At 41.2% G+C, this 16,453-nt stretch overlaps 1 protein-coding gene across 5 annotated transcripts in view; it reads right to left on the reverse strand.

The window, feature by feature from the left end:
- Window positions 1-986: 986 nt before the first annotated feature.
- LOC149966345 (prestin-like) overlaps window positions 987-16,453 on the reverse strand; it is a 45,973-nt gene continuing 30,506 nt past the window's right edge. For all 5 annotated transcript variants that reach the window (XM_090153089.1, XM_090153080.1, XM_090153071.1 and 2 more), the window contains 6 exons: window positions 12,118-12,494; window positions 11,897-12,052; window positions 10,883-10,965; window positions 5,302-5,665; window positions 3,118-3,775; window positions 987-1,418 (listed from right to left, as the gene is read on the reverse strand). In XM_090153089.1, coding sequence (XP_090009215.1) covers window positions 1,273-1,418; window positions 3,118-3,775; window positions 5,302-5,665; window positions 10,883-10,965; window positions 11,897-12,052; window positions 12,118-12,494 — 1,784 coding nt within the window. In that variant the 3' untranslated portion in view covers window positions 987-1,272. The remainder of the gene's footprint in view (window positions 1,419-3,117; window positions 3,776-5,301; window positions 5,666-10,882; window positions 10,966-11,896; window positions 12,053-12,117; window positions 12,495-16,453) is intronic.

Raw genomic sequence — 16,453 nt, forward strand, 5'->3', positions numbered from 1 at the left:
ATTTAGACACGTTGAATTACGCTTAAATTTTAATTATAGAAATAATATATATCAAAAGTAAATAGTACATTACTTAAAAGATAAGTATTAATCGACCTATCCTGGTAATGTTAGTCGTTTGAAACATGTACCAAATAAGTTTCGGTGGCGAACACGAGGGGAATTGACTTAATAAGTAAGTCAATTTAATTTCTATATTTTACACAGTTAGTTGAAGGAACGTATTTCAGTATTATAGCCTAGATGAAAAATTCACTTTTAAAAGTTATATATTATACACTTTTGTACAAAGCTAATTTTGGGGTTGTTCACAAATTACATTAAATAATTTAATAAATACTCCACAAACCTTAAAATAACTAAATTTAAATTAAAAATTAACCGTATGTACTGATGTGTTTTAAGTCTAGAAAACTAATTAAATAAACAAGTGTTACATTTTATAGTTAAACTTAAAATAGTTTATAATTTAGGCTTAAAATTGCGTAGGCACGACATAAACAAGGACGTATTTATTTAAACGACTTTCCAACGCGGGTAACGTTTTTACACACAATCCTAAGGGATTTGTGTGTATTTAGTTTCACGTAATGTGTCCGCCGCCGCCGCCGGTGTTCGCACGATTTCTCGCGGTACGTTATAGAGGTACAAAAACACAATCGATTGGAAATATCAGGCCCTCGCCACCATTGTTACCATTTGTGAGATCGGGGGCCCGGAAGTGGGGCATTTGCCTATTTTTGTGGTTTTTGGTGATAAATAAATTATTTCGCAAACAAATTACAGATTTTTTTATATTAAATAATTTGGAAGCCCATATATTAAATTTGGGGGGCCCCTTAAGACGACTTTTGGAGGCCCCTACCAAAATTTCAAGTAGGCCCAGGCCTACCCGGCCTATTGCTGGCGCCGCTACTGTGTGAAGCATCGAAATGTAACGCCACTGCTATCTGAGAATCGGTTGGGTGAAGAAATTCGCGTGAATATAAAATACCAAAAAAAAACAACCTTTATTTTGATACAAACGTGTTCTTCACTGTGCCTGTTAGACCATTTGATAAGGTTACCGAAGTGACGGAACCTTGATATAAAATATTAGCACGGTGTGAATTTCCATCCGTCCCGTTCCCGACGAGCTTGTTTTGGTGTGGATGTCACTGTGACGCGCGCACATGGTTTTACCAACTACTGATTAGCTCCCCGAAAATCCGGTGGAGCTAAACTACTGTTTTCTGATAAAACGCTATATTCTACGAGTTCATATTGAAATCTTTAAGATGATTTGGATGGATTACGTCCGTCCACGTCGCTTAAACAGTTGACGTGACGCGCCATGGCGTCCGTCAAACTTGGGAAAATATGTGAAGACATTTTCGGGATGAAAAATTCGTCTTTGAGCAACGCGGACATCATTCTTTCTGCGATAAACATAAAATTATAAATCAACAAAAGCGGTCTTTGGAAATGGAGGAACTGTAAGGAGTCGTGTTATTAGACAATTTTAACGCGACAAAAATTTTGACAAAAATTAAAAAATGGTCCGTTACAAATAATATTTACATTTTTGTGATAAGGAATTAATGGAGAGTGACACAGCACCAAAATTGTTTAGCTGCGACCCCTAGCGGAGAAGTTAGTTTCCCTGAAAGTGCACAAGGCTTCCGTTAGTGTCATTCTTAGCTAATTTAGAACGTGGAAAAAAATTCACAGTCATAAGTTACGCCTATTTCAAACAATAGTTATATCTAGTTTAAGGGTTGGAAAAATCCATTTTGGAGCATGTTAACACGCGATTTATTCCGAGAGACGCGAGTAGATAACTATAATTTTTAGAACGTTTATTAGTAAACGTTACAATTAGTCCATTTAATATATTTGTTTAAGTTTTTACGCACGCGAAGCTGCGTCAAAGTCAGATATTCTATTTTTGGCACTCTCTTAGACGTCATAACCCAGCGTCACTACAGTAAAACGACGTCATAGGGCTACTCGGATGGGGTGACGGAGTGGTTAGCACTTTCGTCTCGCAGTAAGAGTTGCCGGGTTCGATCCCAGCTCGGGGCCCTGGATGAAAACTCGGAACTACTCCTTCCGCATTGAGTTCTTCTGTTTCCCTTTCCATAAAAACTTATAGAGGTTAACCGTAATTTGTAATATAATTACTCATAAGTATGCCACTGTACCTTTATTCCATTAAAAATCTTCACTAACGGTTTGTTTCACCACGAACCCGTAAAAAGGTGGACTACGTTAGTTTTAACCTTTTCATCCTAGTAATTTTAGGAGTCACACTATTGGCTACTAACATATGTATTTAAGCCAATGGAAAACCTCTAAATTGAGGAGGAATTGTTTGTGTCGGAATTTTAGTCAGCCTAATATATGTAGCTTTATTGAAATTTATAAACTCGCTCGGTTTGTGCGGATGAAGTTAAATAATGAGCAGTTTAGAAAAAGAAAAGGTTGGGGACCAATAAGTGATCACTTTCCGAAAATGGAACAAGTCGTCGAAGTGGGATATTCCAGCAGCGTTATTAAAACCCATATCAAGCCTAGAAGAGTTAGGCCTAGGCTCAAAAGAATCTGCAAAGACTCCAACCTTATAGATGCCCCAGAAAAGCTCAACCTGAATTTCCTATAAACCTACTTAATTTGAAAATTAATTGCATTAACAGCACTTGACACTATATTGTAGTTCATTTTAGCCTTATTTGTTCAAATAGGTTTGTTTACTGAAATAATGGCCGTCGGATTTAGAGCCAATTGAGCGACGGCATAATCGGCATTTGAGATTCGATGACGTCAAATATTACGTAGGGTACGGATGACGCAATATCTGTGAAACAAACCGTTAGTGAAGAAATAGAGCTAGTGGCATACTTATTAGAGAATTATGTTACATATGGTAATAGTTAGTGTAGGGAGCTGTTGGCTCACGTGGCATGAAGGGCTTGCCACCACCCTCATACGCATTGTCACCCGGCCACCTGAGTTAATGGCATTAAAAGTCGCTTGATGACTTAGGCCCAAGGGGGTGCCTTGGGTATTAGCATAGCTGATTAGTATTATATGGTTGTACAACACGACTCCTTAAGTTTTCTTTACGCTCCTACTTACCGGAACACGAAGCTAAATACACCTTGATTTTAAACTTATCCAACTCTTTGAAGACGGTCTTCAAGGCCTTTACTCCAGCCAGATCGACGTAGCTGATGGAAGAACAGTCCAATAGGACCAAATCCAACATTTGGTATTCTTGGCTCTCGCTAAAATGCTCGGCGGAATAGTCTTCCAAAATGATAGGTGAGACACTGTAGACGGAACTCTTCATGTGAGCCTTGGACAGCACTTGCGTTTTCAAGGAAGTCGAGGAACCGTCGGAGGCCGTCTTCATGGCGTCCTTTTGCAGTTTCCTGAGTCTGCTCAACTGCGCCAACTTCTCCACTTGTTCGACGAAGTAGTCGGCGTTGGCGAAATGCAGAGGTCCTCCGAAGAACCAGATCTTGGTCCCGGGGATATCCCCGGCCCCCTGGTACGACTCGACCGGAGCGAATAGCTCCGTGTCGGGTATGGGGCCTCTAATTTCGTGTTTGGGTCGCACCGTGCGGTAGATCAAGGTCAAAAGGGCAAACCCCAAACCAACCCCCAAGCCGACGTCGACGTCCAAGAAGATTACGGCCAAGAAAGTGACCATCCAGATGGCCCCGTCGACTTTGGACTCTTTCCAGTATTTTAAGAAGTCTTTACTCAAGAGAATCATACCTTTGAGAGATATCTGTAATAAATAATGTATTTGTAGTTACGTATAGTGCCACTAAGTGTTGCCACATTTCATTTTGTATAAGCGTTACATAAGTTTGTCACTTTGGGGAATACGTTACTGAGAACTAGTAACGAAGTGACGTCTTCGCAAGAAGAAAATCTCCCCCTAGCGAGGCGCTGTCAAGGGCTAGGTGTGACGCGTTAGCAAGCGGACGCAAAACGGCGACGAAGCCCGTCTTGTGAATAGCTCTCAGTAAAAGTTTTGCCTGTGAATGATAGGAAGTGTCACACTTATGTAACAATATTATACAATTATGGCGTTACTAATTGTTACACAGGGAAGGGGAAGAAACGGGGTGACATTAACATTGCGGTTATTATAATTACAATAAAAATAAATAAGCTTAGTTTTAATGGTGGTTAGAATATTTATGGGGGATATTTTTATACCGATTAAGCTGAAGGTAGAGCCTTACGACACCAGGGGGCATTCCCGCTTTTAAATAATAACGGCGCGCGACGCATGCTCCGTAAAACGTGTTAATTGTAACGTGTCGCGGAGCACGAGTCGCGAGCCGTTATTCGATGCGTCAGAGCTAAGACCATTTACACCTGGACGGGAGTCAAGATAGGCATTTCCGTTTTACTAGAGTCCCCGCTACCGAAGCGCCACCACTGGCGCTCTTATGAAACTTTCGCCCATTTTGGATATTCTCCGCTTGGTGGTGTTTTGGCGGGGACAATTCAGAAAAAGCGGAATAGCGTTACCTCTCCAGTCCAGGTGACGAGGAGACTACCTGAGGTGATAATCACCGATTTTGTTGAAACTAGGTGGGTATGTAGACTTTATGGTAACATGAAATTTCACCAAGGGAAAAGTTGCAATGGGCATTAGTTTTGCCATGGCAACCGAAAATGTTTTTGACAACACAGTATGTATATTTTCCCATTGAAAATAACATGGGAATCTGAGAGCTTCTAAGGGTCCCGGGTCCCCCCTGTGAAAATTTTCAAAACCAAAAAAAAATAGATCAAAATTGACAAATGAAATTAATTTTATGATATATTGATGAATTTTGGTCAATTTGATCAAAATATGTAAAAATTTATCAGAATCGGTAAAAATGGAGAAAAGCGAAATATAAAAATAAAAAGTAGTATTTGCCAACTAATCTCCAAATGGACGGTAATAAATGAATTTTATCAAAATTATTCAAATATAATTTAGTTGTTTGAATTTGATCAAAATTAATCATTTCAATTAGAATAATAATAATTATTTTTTTACAGTGGGGATAGGGACCCTTAGAAGTGCTCAGATTCCCATGTCATTTTCAATGGGAAAATATACATACTGTGTTGTTAAAAACATTTTCGGTTGCCATGGCAAAACTAATGCCCATTGCAACTTTTCCCTTGGTGAAATTTCATGTTACCATAAAGTCTACCTCGGGTAGTCTCCTCGTTAGGTCAGAGGTAGCAAATAGCATGATCATTCCTGGTACCAAAAGCGGAATAAGTATTATAAAGCATACCCACCACGATTATACACGACAAGATGGTTTGAGGTAAAGGCTCCAAGAGGGAGCCCAAGGCCAAGAGTACCACCAGTAAGCCCGCGCAGTTGATGAGACTGACTAGTTGGGTTTTGGCGCCGGCCCCGTCCTGGACGCTCGACCGAGAGATGGACGCCGAGCAGGGAATGCAAGAGAAGAGGGACCCGATGACGTTGGCCGTTCCCAGAGCCAAAGAATCCTGGTTGGGGTCGATCTCGTAATTGTACTTGTTGGCGAAGATTTTCCCCAGAGAGAGGGTTGAGCTGAAGCCCACGATGGACAGGGCCACTGATCCGGCCGCCACTTTGCTCAGGGTCTCCCACGGCGGCAGAGACGGCGCGGGGAATCTACGAAAGTACCAGATTCAAAGAACAAACAGTTAAAGCCAGTGTCAGCTCGACGTGAAGTAGCTCTTTTTTCAACAGATGTCGCTAGCGTCAAAATCAAAATAAGACGCTTAAGCTACATTTTGACCCAAAAGGCGGGACATAAAAGTACCACTCGCCTTGATTGACTCGTTTGTAAATTTTACAAAAACTTAAATTATAGTAATTTCGAACAATATATTTTATATGGGATACATAATTTTTGTTAAAATCCACTGACAAGTGAGTAGAGTATAAGTTGTTTAACTATAATACTCTACAATGACTCTGACGACCTTATTGTTTCGCTATTTTGAATTTTAGCTTCCTTGGCCATTAATAGATGGCACCAGCCGCACCACGCTCTCCACTTAAGTAGCAATTTTTAGTTCCACATCGAGATATATATATATATATATCGAAGTGGGACTATTGCTATGGATGGATTGTCGTTAAGTGTTGTGTGTTTGTTTGTTTGGTGTGGAAAGCAACGACACGGCAGATGGCACTGCGAAAATAATTTGCAGCTTTGGCGAAACCGGGATTCGAATTCACAAACGGCCAGTCAAAAACTCCAAATAATGACGCCATTACGCTCTCGGCCACTGGAAGCTTACCATAATCTGTTCGGAACTTCTACTGTATTCTCGTCAGTTTTTGCGACGTGGGGGGAGTTGTCTAGTTAAGTTGTCGAAATTCTTGTCCCTTTTTCCGCCTTATTTTATAGCTCTACCACAAATAGATCGAAATTTAAAATATAGCTTTTTGTCAAATTACCTTGCAAGTTAAGTCAAAACCAATATGCATTAATCAAGAATGAATTTATGTACTTAGAATATGGGAGACCAAAAAATCCAAAGCAGTCGGACTTAAGCTTTTTTTTGAATTTGTGCAATAATAGGAATTTTGGTGTTTGAACCATACCCAAATGTTTGATATAAATTTCCTAAAATAAACATATTTGAATCCCAGTTTAATAATTTCTTTAAATCATTTTTCCACTAATTTCAATAATTTAAAAAAAATTATGTTTTTCGTGTTTTGCTTACCTATTTGATACTTTACGTCTATCTAACGATAGGAAATCAAATGACCTCAACAGCTTATGAATTGGTTTGCCCACCCATGTATCCTGAGGGTGGGCGGTGGCCACTCTTTAACATAGGATGGTAAATAGTATATCTAACTATAGGAAATCACATGGGCTCAACAATTTTTATATTAGTTTGCCCACCCGGGTCTCCTGATGGTGGGCGGCATCCACCCTTTCACTTAGGGTGGCAATTTATATATCCAACGATAAGAAATCACAAAGCCTCAAAAGCTTTGTATTAGTTTGCCTACCTGTGTCTACTAAGGGTGTATGGCTTTGCCCACTCGAATACACTGATGTGGAACTAATATTACGGCCTGGGCCGACTTGTTCGAAGATAGATTCATAGCCATCTCTAATAACAGGCACCTTTTCGTAATACGCGTGGCAATGATAGAGCCGACAGTTGCTTTAAATGGGACATAGGCTCATCGGTATGATCACATCTAATATAATAACTGGAAAGCATGCCAAAAAAAGCATTTTCGTTTAATGTAACCTTGCTCACGCGATATGACGTAAATTACGTCACGTCTAAATCCGTTACAAAAAACGCGTCATCAACCTCATTATAGATGGGGAAAGGAAGTTAGTGAGGACGTGCAGAATAGGTGTTTTTACAAAAGATCGGTGGTCACGTGTTTTCAGTAAGTTTGCGTCACTACGGTCAAATGAAATCTCGAAGTTGGCCGATAATTTAGTGTCGTCCGCTATTTAAGACAAGGCTTACCTGTCGTTTAGTTTAACAGTAAAGTGAAAGTTCTAACTGCTATAGAAGATTATTAATTATTGCTGAGAATTTTATATCTTTCAAGGTTAGTAAATAAAAAATAACTAAAACCAGACTACCTTATAATATACATAACACATAAAAAGTTATTTTTAATACAACCCTAGCCTTATCTATTTATCTATTTGTAACGCTGTTAATATTTAAAACTAAAATTGTCTATACGCGGGCCTTAGTATCAGCAGCCGGATCTTAGCAGACGATGCCTTGCTCAAACATACTGAATTCCCATGAGCCTCTATAGCAAAAATCTTTTGTAGAACCACCTATTCGTCAGGGGTAGTTCTGGATTTTACATTAGGTGAAAACTATTCGAGAAGCTGCATTTTCACGCTCGCTAGTAGCGGGTAAAATTACTTAAAATGAGATTCCGCTACTTGAAATTTTAAAGCTAAACTAACAAGGAGACTACCCGAGGTGTTACACACCGATTTTGTTCAAACTCGGGGGATTGGTAGATCTTCATGTAACTTGAGAAATCCTAAAGGGATTTTATTCAATGGGCAACGGGTTTGCCATGGCTGGTTTTTCAAGCGGAAGCGGAAAATATCTATTTGAAACAGATCGAAGCGGAAATAAAAATTATCTCAGCGGAAGCGGATTGTTTTTTTTACCTGCTACGAGCGAGCGTGAAAATGCGGCTTAAGTTCGGCAACGTTCAAAGAACTGATTCGCACTGAGCTATGACGTCGGCCCTAAATGGGTTAGAGTGTGCAATAACTGGTGGCTTTACCGGGGAGTCGGGGTCCGGCTCTTGTAACCCATAAGGGCGGTGGCGCACTGGGAGATGTTAGCTCTGATCAAATGGTCCTATCTCCACCTCCGACTTCGGTCAGGTTTGGGCTGGATACTGAGCTTCGGCTCAGGCTAACGGAGAGGGTCCAGGCAAACTGGCCGCCTCGGCGGATTGGGTAGCCTGCTGTGGGGCGGCGGGCCTCCGTATGCGGGCACGGCGGTCCTGTTTCCCGGCCTTTTGGAACAACACCGGGATCTGTGCCGGGTTACTTGGACTGCTGTGTGCCCGTCGTTCCCCTTTAGGAGCTCTTTCCAAAGGGTTTGACTCCTTACCTACGTAGGTAGGGTGTTGGCTTGTGTTGCTACAGCATCCACTCTTACTCCCACTGCTGAGTGCGAAGTGGGAAATGGACCCCCATTGCTGCACCTTCTGCTGGGTTGAGTGGCTCGCGTCAAAGGTGCGACCATCATTAGTATGGTACTGCTACCCATGCTGGATTTGTCACCTGTCCGGGCTGAGGGGACGCTGGCGTAGGGTACTATGATGATAGACCTCCGGTGGTATGGTCTTTGTTCCTAGGTACACCGGGCTATAAATTCTGACACACTGAGCTATGACGTCAACGAAATGTCCCGGAGAGTTCAGAACTCGAATTCCATCTTAAAAGCACGTATTCGAAAAAACTATTGCAGACGAATCTAAGAGAGCTCAGCCTTGGGTTCTTGTCCTGCTGTCGAACAGTTCCGAAAGGTCCAAGAACCAGTTCCCGCGAGCGAATAATTTGCGATAGAACGGTTCGATAATTGTTTTCGGCCAATAGTTTGCGCGAGGACTGGCGAATAATTTTCACCTATCTATAGTTTAGCCGTGCCTCGCAACCACGAGATATAGTTTCCATGGTAACCCTTTCAATAGCGCCACAGAAGGTGCTTCCATCTAGGAGCAACAAACACAAGGATAACGCAGCTAGCCTTTAAACACGCTAACGCAGTGTTGTGTACAAATTTCATTGGACGAGCCTTTTCGCTGATCGTTTTACGAACGGGGGGGGGGGAATTCAATTTCCGAATTTTCCCCTTCCGACGGCAGCAGACGCTAAAGCGTCTAACCAATGAAAACTGTACAGAAGAAAATGCACGACTTTTGACGGGTTGCGTTCTCCTTGTGTGTTTGTTGCTCCTAGCTTCCATAAAATAAAACGTATAAAATGTTTTTTCTCCTCGTCACGAGCCTATAATCTTTCGAGCACTTTATTGGCACGAACGTTTTGGAGCAGCTTATGATTTCACTAGCTATAGTTATCTTCAATAACTATAGCTAGAGACGTGGAAAAAACGTTTACACGTGACCTGCCGTATTTTATAGAAACACCTATTACAAAACCAGATTTACTGAAGGTGGATCCTGGGCAGATTTTTGGTGTAAGGAAAGCATAAAAACGCCAAACTCTCATGTCCCGAAGAAAACTCCATTGATTTCATCAGTGGTGGGGACCCATAGGCCAGTGCCTCGTATTCGTAGTCCTTAATCCACCACTGATGTCCTATTATAAGAATTTTCCATTTTCGTTGGTTAGTGACGAAGTCGAAATAGAACTCCCGTTATTTATAAGCAGTCGAAGCGCTAGTTCCTAAAATGACGTGTTATGGTTCGGTTTCCTTTTTGCAGTATTTATCATTTTTTTTTGAGATACACACACATCGGTGTCGACCCGAGGCCTTAGACACCAGCACACACACAATAACTGATTAATCAGGGTGAGATAAGTGTAACGGCCACGCCAATGGGGGGATACGTGGGGACAGGGGTGGGGACACCCTTGGCGGAAGTATTCCGACCACCCGTTAGGGGGTTGGTGGTCATCCTCACACGGCCATCCACAAACTCTGCCTCCCGGACGCCTGGGATTACAGGAGTGAGCCACTACTCCCGGCGCAATATTTATCATGAATCTATTTAATTAAATAGTCTTATTGGCTTAAAAAATTAAATAACTCGTATGACGCGAAAATAGGCTCCGCCCCACGTATACCGTGGCTAATGATAGAGTGATTCATAGAAAATATGGAATAGGCTTCGTGCGTAGCTTAAACTTTGGTCAGAAGTATCGCCGCCTACCAACTGAGTTCTAAATCGAATGCGTGAAAGCGGTCTGCTTATTCGAATTGATCTCGATATAAAAGCTGAACGTTTCAGTTAAATGAACATTCATATTCAAAAGTCGTCTGCTATTTCTTCACACATATAGTTGACAAATATTAAAGTAGATGGCGCTATCTTTTCTAAGCTCGAAGCCTATATGAGCTAGCAACTCTAGTTTAGACAAGGCTGTAAAAAGGATCTCGAGGTTCTAAAGCTTGGGGTTTGCGCGTGGTACTTCTGGTTTAAAATGTTTAAGTCGTAAAATTACCGGAAGTTAATAGACAGATAATTGACGTTCCTCTATATTTCTACGAAATTTGAAAAATTTCAGGGTTATATTACATTATCTTCGAGCTACCAAATTTCTTTGCATAGAAACGAAATCAAACGCTATGTTTCAAAGGTTTGCTTCGAAAATGACTTGCACAAATGTCCTACCCTTGCTCGATATGTCCGACGATCCCCAAATCATGTGTTTCGTTAAGATTCATGTAACTGGAAACTAATGTTGAGATCACAACCTGTAAGTCAAATATTATTAATTATTATTAATTAATAAGGAATATTTTTACTCTGAATACTTCAATGATGGCGTTACGCAACACTAAAGCCGGCTGCACACATTGAGGACCGAAGCGAGGGTCGCGACGCGAAATAGCATCTAGGAGAAACAAACACAAGGAGAACGCAGCTAGCCTTTAAACACGCTAACGCAGTGTTGTGTTCAAATTTTATTACGCTGAACGTTATACGGAAGGAGGGGAAGACAATTTCCGAATTTTCCCCTTCCGACGGCAGCTAGCAGCCCTAGCACTAAAGCGTCTAACCAATGAAAAATGTACACAAGAAAATGAACGACTTTTGACGGGTTGCGTTCTCCTTGTGTGAGGTGCTGTGTTTGTTGCTCCTAGCTACCAATACCGGAAAATAATGACTAACACTTAATTAATATAATATATTCATTTCTACTTGGGACCATGACTAGGAGGAACAAACACAGCACCCCACACAAAGAGAACGCAACCCGTCAAAAGTTGGGCATTTTCTTGTGTACAGTTTTCATTGGCTAGACGCTTTAGCTCCTGCTGCCGTCGGAAGGGGAAAACTCGGAAATTGTCTTCCCCCTTTCCGTAAAACGTTCAGCGTGAAGGCTCGTGACGCTCGTCCAATGAAATTCGTACACAACACTCCGTTAGTGTTAAAAGGCTAGCTGTGCTCTCCTTGTGTTTGTTGCTCCTAGTTGCCAGTACTATCTAGGCGGTTATGTGTGCAGTGATTTCTCACGTGTTCAGTCGGCTTTAAGGACTATTTAATAACAGCGCGGGACGCTCGCTCGATGGAACGTGCTAATTATAACGTACCATCAAGCGTGCGTCGCGTACCGTTATTAAATAGATCCCTAGTGTTGGGTTTTCATTTGGCTTTTACGTTAATGATTTACGCGTTACTTACCAAAAGTAATTCAATGGGAAACGGTACGGGCGTGAACTTTTTAGTTTTTTCATTGACAAATTCTTTGAATAGGATCAAAATGAGCAGCGTGACGGCGGACAGGGCCAAAGTGACCGGTTTGGACTCGTGTATGACCGAGAAAAAGTCGATGTACAGCTGCTCGAAAGGTCATATTGATTCACCAATTATTAATTGATTTCCTCCGCAAATGTTTAACTTACGTAAATTAATCCCAAGAAACCGCTATCGTCCACTTTTAATTTAACCCCGAAGATAGTCTTGACTTGACTGGACAGTACGTGAACAGCCGAGCCGCACGTGAAGCCGCTGACCAAATGCTCGGAGAGGAAAACGGCCAAGGAACCCAATCGCAAAACGCCGTAGATTATTTGCAGCACTCCGCAGACCAAGGCTACCGCCGTGGCTACTTGTATCGGGGTCAACCCCCCTCCTCCTGGCTCCGTGTCCAGTAGCGTCTCGTCACCTACATCCGTGGCGTTCGCCATAGTTCCGTTCGAGTCCGGTCCGTCTCCTCCCGATGATTGGCTGTAGCGGTTGACCATTACCCCCGTCATCAGCGATGTAATCGCAAAGGTACCTTACAAATGGTTAAAATATTGTCCTATTACTTTGACATTTTCGACCCTGCTTAGCGCAGTGGCGAACTGACCATCTTGCCAAATTGAGCGATGGTAAATGAACCTCCTTAAACGTATTAGACAATTCGTAACTTGCTCGTGGGTATGGCCCCTGTTCGTTGCCGTGGTAACGCGTTAAAGTCGGCCATGACATTAAGACGTACATGATGGTCGCGTGATTATTACAAAGGATTGTGTTGTTAACTAAGATCAAGAGTCAAGCAAGTTGAGATAAGTGACCTTTGAAGGCATTCGAAATAAAAATCTTCCGAGTATTTTTCAGGGTTGTTCAAAATGCAAAATACTTTCTTTATAACCATGAATATATCTAGCTATGAATATCCAACCCTACGATATAGGCCTTCTATCATGTCGATTTGATTTGGGTGGCAACTTTCGAGACCAGTGACGCGTTTTCAGCCAATCAGGAGACTGAAGGAAATGACGGCATGCTCCTCACTCGGTCGGAGCAGATGTGATTGATCACGTGACTAGATAAGCCCAACCCAAACTTTAGCGGGAGGTTAGAGAGGCTATTCCTATTGTATATTCTTAGCTAGGTATATTCAACTCAAAATTCAAAATGGAAATTGCAAAACACTTTCTCCATAACTCAAAATGGAAAATACAAAATGCTTTTTGAAAATTGGTTTTTACCTCTCCGAGGGGGGTGGGGTGCATTTGGCCGACTACCCTTTTAGCCGAAATTCGGGTCGGCCAAATGAGCAACCCATTTGGACGACTGCTCATTGGGCCGACTGCTCATTGGGCCGACTGCTCATTGGGCCGACTGCTCATTGGGCCGACTGCTCATTGGGCCGACTGCTCATTGGACCGCCTGCTCATTGGGCCGACTGCTCATTGGGCCGACTGCTCATTGGAACGACTGCTCATTTGAACGACTGCTAATTTGAACGATTACTTAGTCGGTCAGATGAACGGCTCATTTGACCGACTGAGATAGCCTGCCCTATACTATGTCTTTAGTGTTAGGTTGACTTATAGAACGGGCAATGTATTCTAAGTATTGGCGACTCACTTCGCTCTAGCGCTGGGGGGCTGGACCGGCGCCCCCTCAGCCCCGTTCTTTATAACCAAGCTGGGCCTTCTAAAACGCGACCTAGAGGACAGTACCTAGCCAAACGCACTTAGTATCGTTCAACCACCAAATGAGCAGTCGGTCAAATGCACTGCCCATTTGTCCGACTTCTCAGTTATTGGTTATTTTTCTTGTTTGATGATAATGTGGGGGATAAATCATGTCTGGACGATTTTTTATTTGCATTATTCGTTGGGTTGTCGTCATGAGCCCACGCAGTTTTTATTAGTGCTTTTACTTATAGTTTTGGTTTTCGCTTTAACTTTTGTTTTTCCATATCAATTTGATTGTCTAAGACCTATAATACAATGGGTTGGTTTTTCTCTATTAAATAGTTTCTTACACGTATATTTTACGTTTTTTGAGCGTTCTAATAATTTTAAATTTTGTATTTTTTATTTCTCATTTTGTTGCTTTGGTAATTTAATAACGTTTTGGGTCTAAAGTTGGTTTTTTGTTCTATTGATATTGTAAATTTGTTTAATGCAATAACATTTGTAATATTTATAATGAAAATAAAATATAATCTACTGGTTGGGATAGCACCGGGATACCATTTTTGGGAGGATGCTTTTGATGGCGAAATATCAGTGAGTACCGTGTCCAGCAAATTCTTCCGAGGAGAGGTATATTTTGGCTAGCTTGCCAACTTGTTCTAAATGCAAAATGTAAAATGTAAAATGGTTTTGCAGCTCAAAATAAAAATACAAAATGTTTTTACAAATGCACAATTAGTTTGTAATAATTAATAATTAATTACTAATACGTTATTATTATAAATTAGTAATTAATACTAATTAAGTAGAGATTTGTAAACCCTCCTCGCAGCCAGCGTCGGAAAAAAAGCGGAGGCACTGTACGAATGTTCGTCTGCTTCTGAGTAAATGAGTCATTGAATCTATGATTACTTGGGTGTAAATAGCAGACGAACTTTCTCTACAAGAGCTGCGATGTTTTTCCAGAATATCAAACCCACAAAATTTAAAATCCCAAATTGTTTCCTAGAAACTCAAAATGCAAAATGTAAAATGCAAAAAAACTCTTTCTAACTGAAAATGCAAATTTGTATTTTGCCTTTTGCATTTTCAAAATGCATTTTGAGCAACCCTGGTATTTTTCCATTAGAATGACTAATTACTACTTTTAATGTTTCTTTAACCTTCGTTTTAGTATATTTGAATTATTATTAATCATTATTATTACAATTATTATAGATATGAGGCTGTTCACAAATTACGTAACGCGATAGGGGGGGAGGAGGGGTTTGTGCAAGCGTTACGAATTGTTACGTGGGGGGAGGGAGGCTCACTAAAATGTTACGTAACACATCTTATCTTTCATATCGTAGAATAAAATTTTCATCACTTTCAGAAAAAGTCGCAATTGACCCATAACAAAAGAGGGGCCGCAGACGAGGCTTAAGTGAGACCTCTGGACGGAACATCCTGTTTGTGACGTTTTGAACGGATGGTCCGTCCAAATGCTGAGTGGCCAGGTAAAAATGTTAATTTTCGGCCCCCCAACTTTCATCATGGGTCTATTATTAAAAACATAAGCATTTTCATTGGTTTACCCACGTTTAAAAGAATTTCAAATGACCTTGATCTACAGTTTCGCCTATTTTCCCACGCTCGGGATGGACAAAGGTGCGAGAACGATTAGTAACATTTAGTACCTGGTCTTATTGTACTTTCAAGCAGGGGCGTAGGAACCAGGGGGGGCAAGGGGGGCAATGCCCCTCCCTAGAATTTTACTGGGAGGGGCAACTAATGTTATTGCCCCCTCCAACTTTTTGGTCAGTTGCAATCTTCACAAGGCTCAAATTATCATTTTAGAAGCATATAAAGCTTATAGAACCTCAACTGTGTTTAAATTTCAGTCTTTTCCCGCCAATGTATATACTAGAAAAATGTACAAATGCATTCGGTGAAGCTACACTCCATTAAAAATTCAAAACCATTCTCCAGATTGGTTACACTTTGCCCCCTCCAACTTCTAGAACGTTCCTACGCCCCTGCTTTCAAGAATCCATTGAGGTACTATAAGAATATGGGAGGACTGCGATTCAATACCCGTCCTCGCAAACTTTGTAGCGAAAGTTCGTCTGCTTAATAATCAGCTAGGCTAATACCCAAGGCACCACCTTAGGCCTAAGTCATCATGCGACTTTTGATATTTTGAGTAACTCACTCCTGCCATCTATGATAAACCCGCGCTACTACACGACCTTGACATATTATTTTTTGAGTAATTGAAACTGGAGCTGACCAAAAAAAGAACTACGCGTAGAAATGTTAAAAAGAAAACGAAATCAAAAGCCATTATTGAAGCAAATACTATTTATTAGAGAAAAACTACCTTCGGAATTATTATTTAATAACAAACTAGTATTAAGATCTTTCAACCCACTGTCGTTAATAAAATTATTTACACTAATTTCCGCCAAGGAAGAGAATAAATCCAATTTAAACCCATTTGGGCAGATATTTGCTTTTTCCGCCATTTTAACGAAATGAAAAAAAAAATAAAACGCCAGATTCTAACGCCTGAGTGCGCTGTGTACGTGGTGTGAAAATTGCAGACGAACTTTCGTTACGAAGTTTGCGAGGACGATACCAGAGGCTAAAGCCATGGAGGAAGCACGTGACTGATACAGCGTTCAGTCAATAGGAGCGGACATCTCCATAGAAGAGGAGGGGTTCAAAAATCAAGTGGCTCTGCCGAACCAGAGATACTGACAATATAGAGATATGAAACTCCCTATACATCGCTGCGACCCCTTTTTTTTTCGTTAACGTCGGCGCCATCTATCAACCGGGA

Source organism: Leiobunum rupestre, chromosome 1 (assembly GCF_980474605.1).
Source record: "Leiobunum rupestre chromosome 1, qqLeiRupe1.1.hap1, whole genome shotgun sequence".
In the NCBI taxonomy this organism is placed as follows: Eukaryota; Metazoa; Arthropoda; class Arachnida; order Opiliones; family Sclerosomatidae; genus Leiobunum; species Leiobunum rupestre.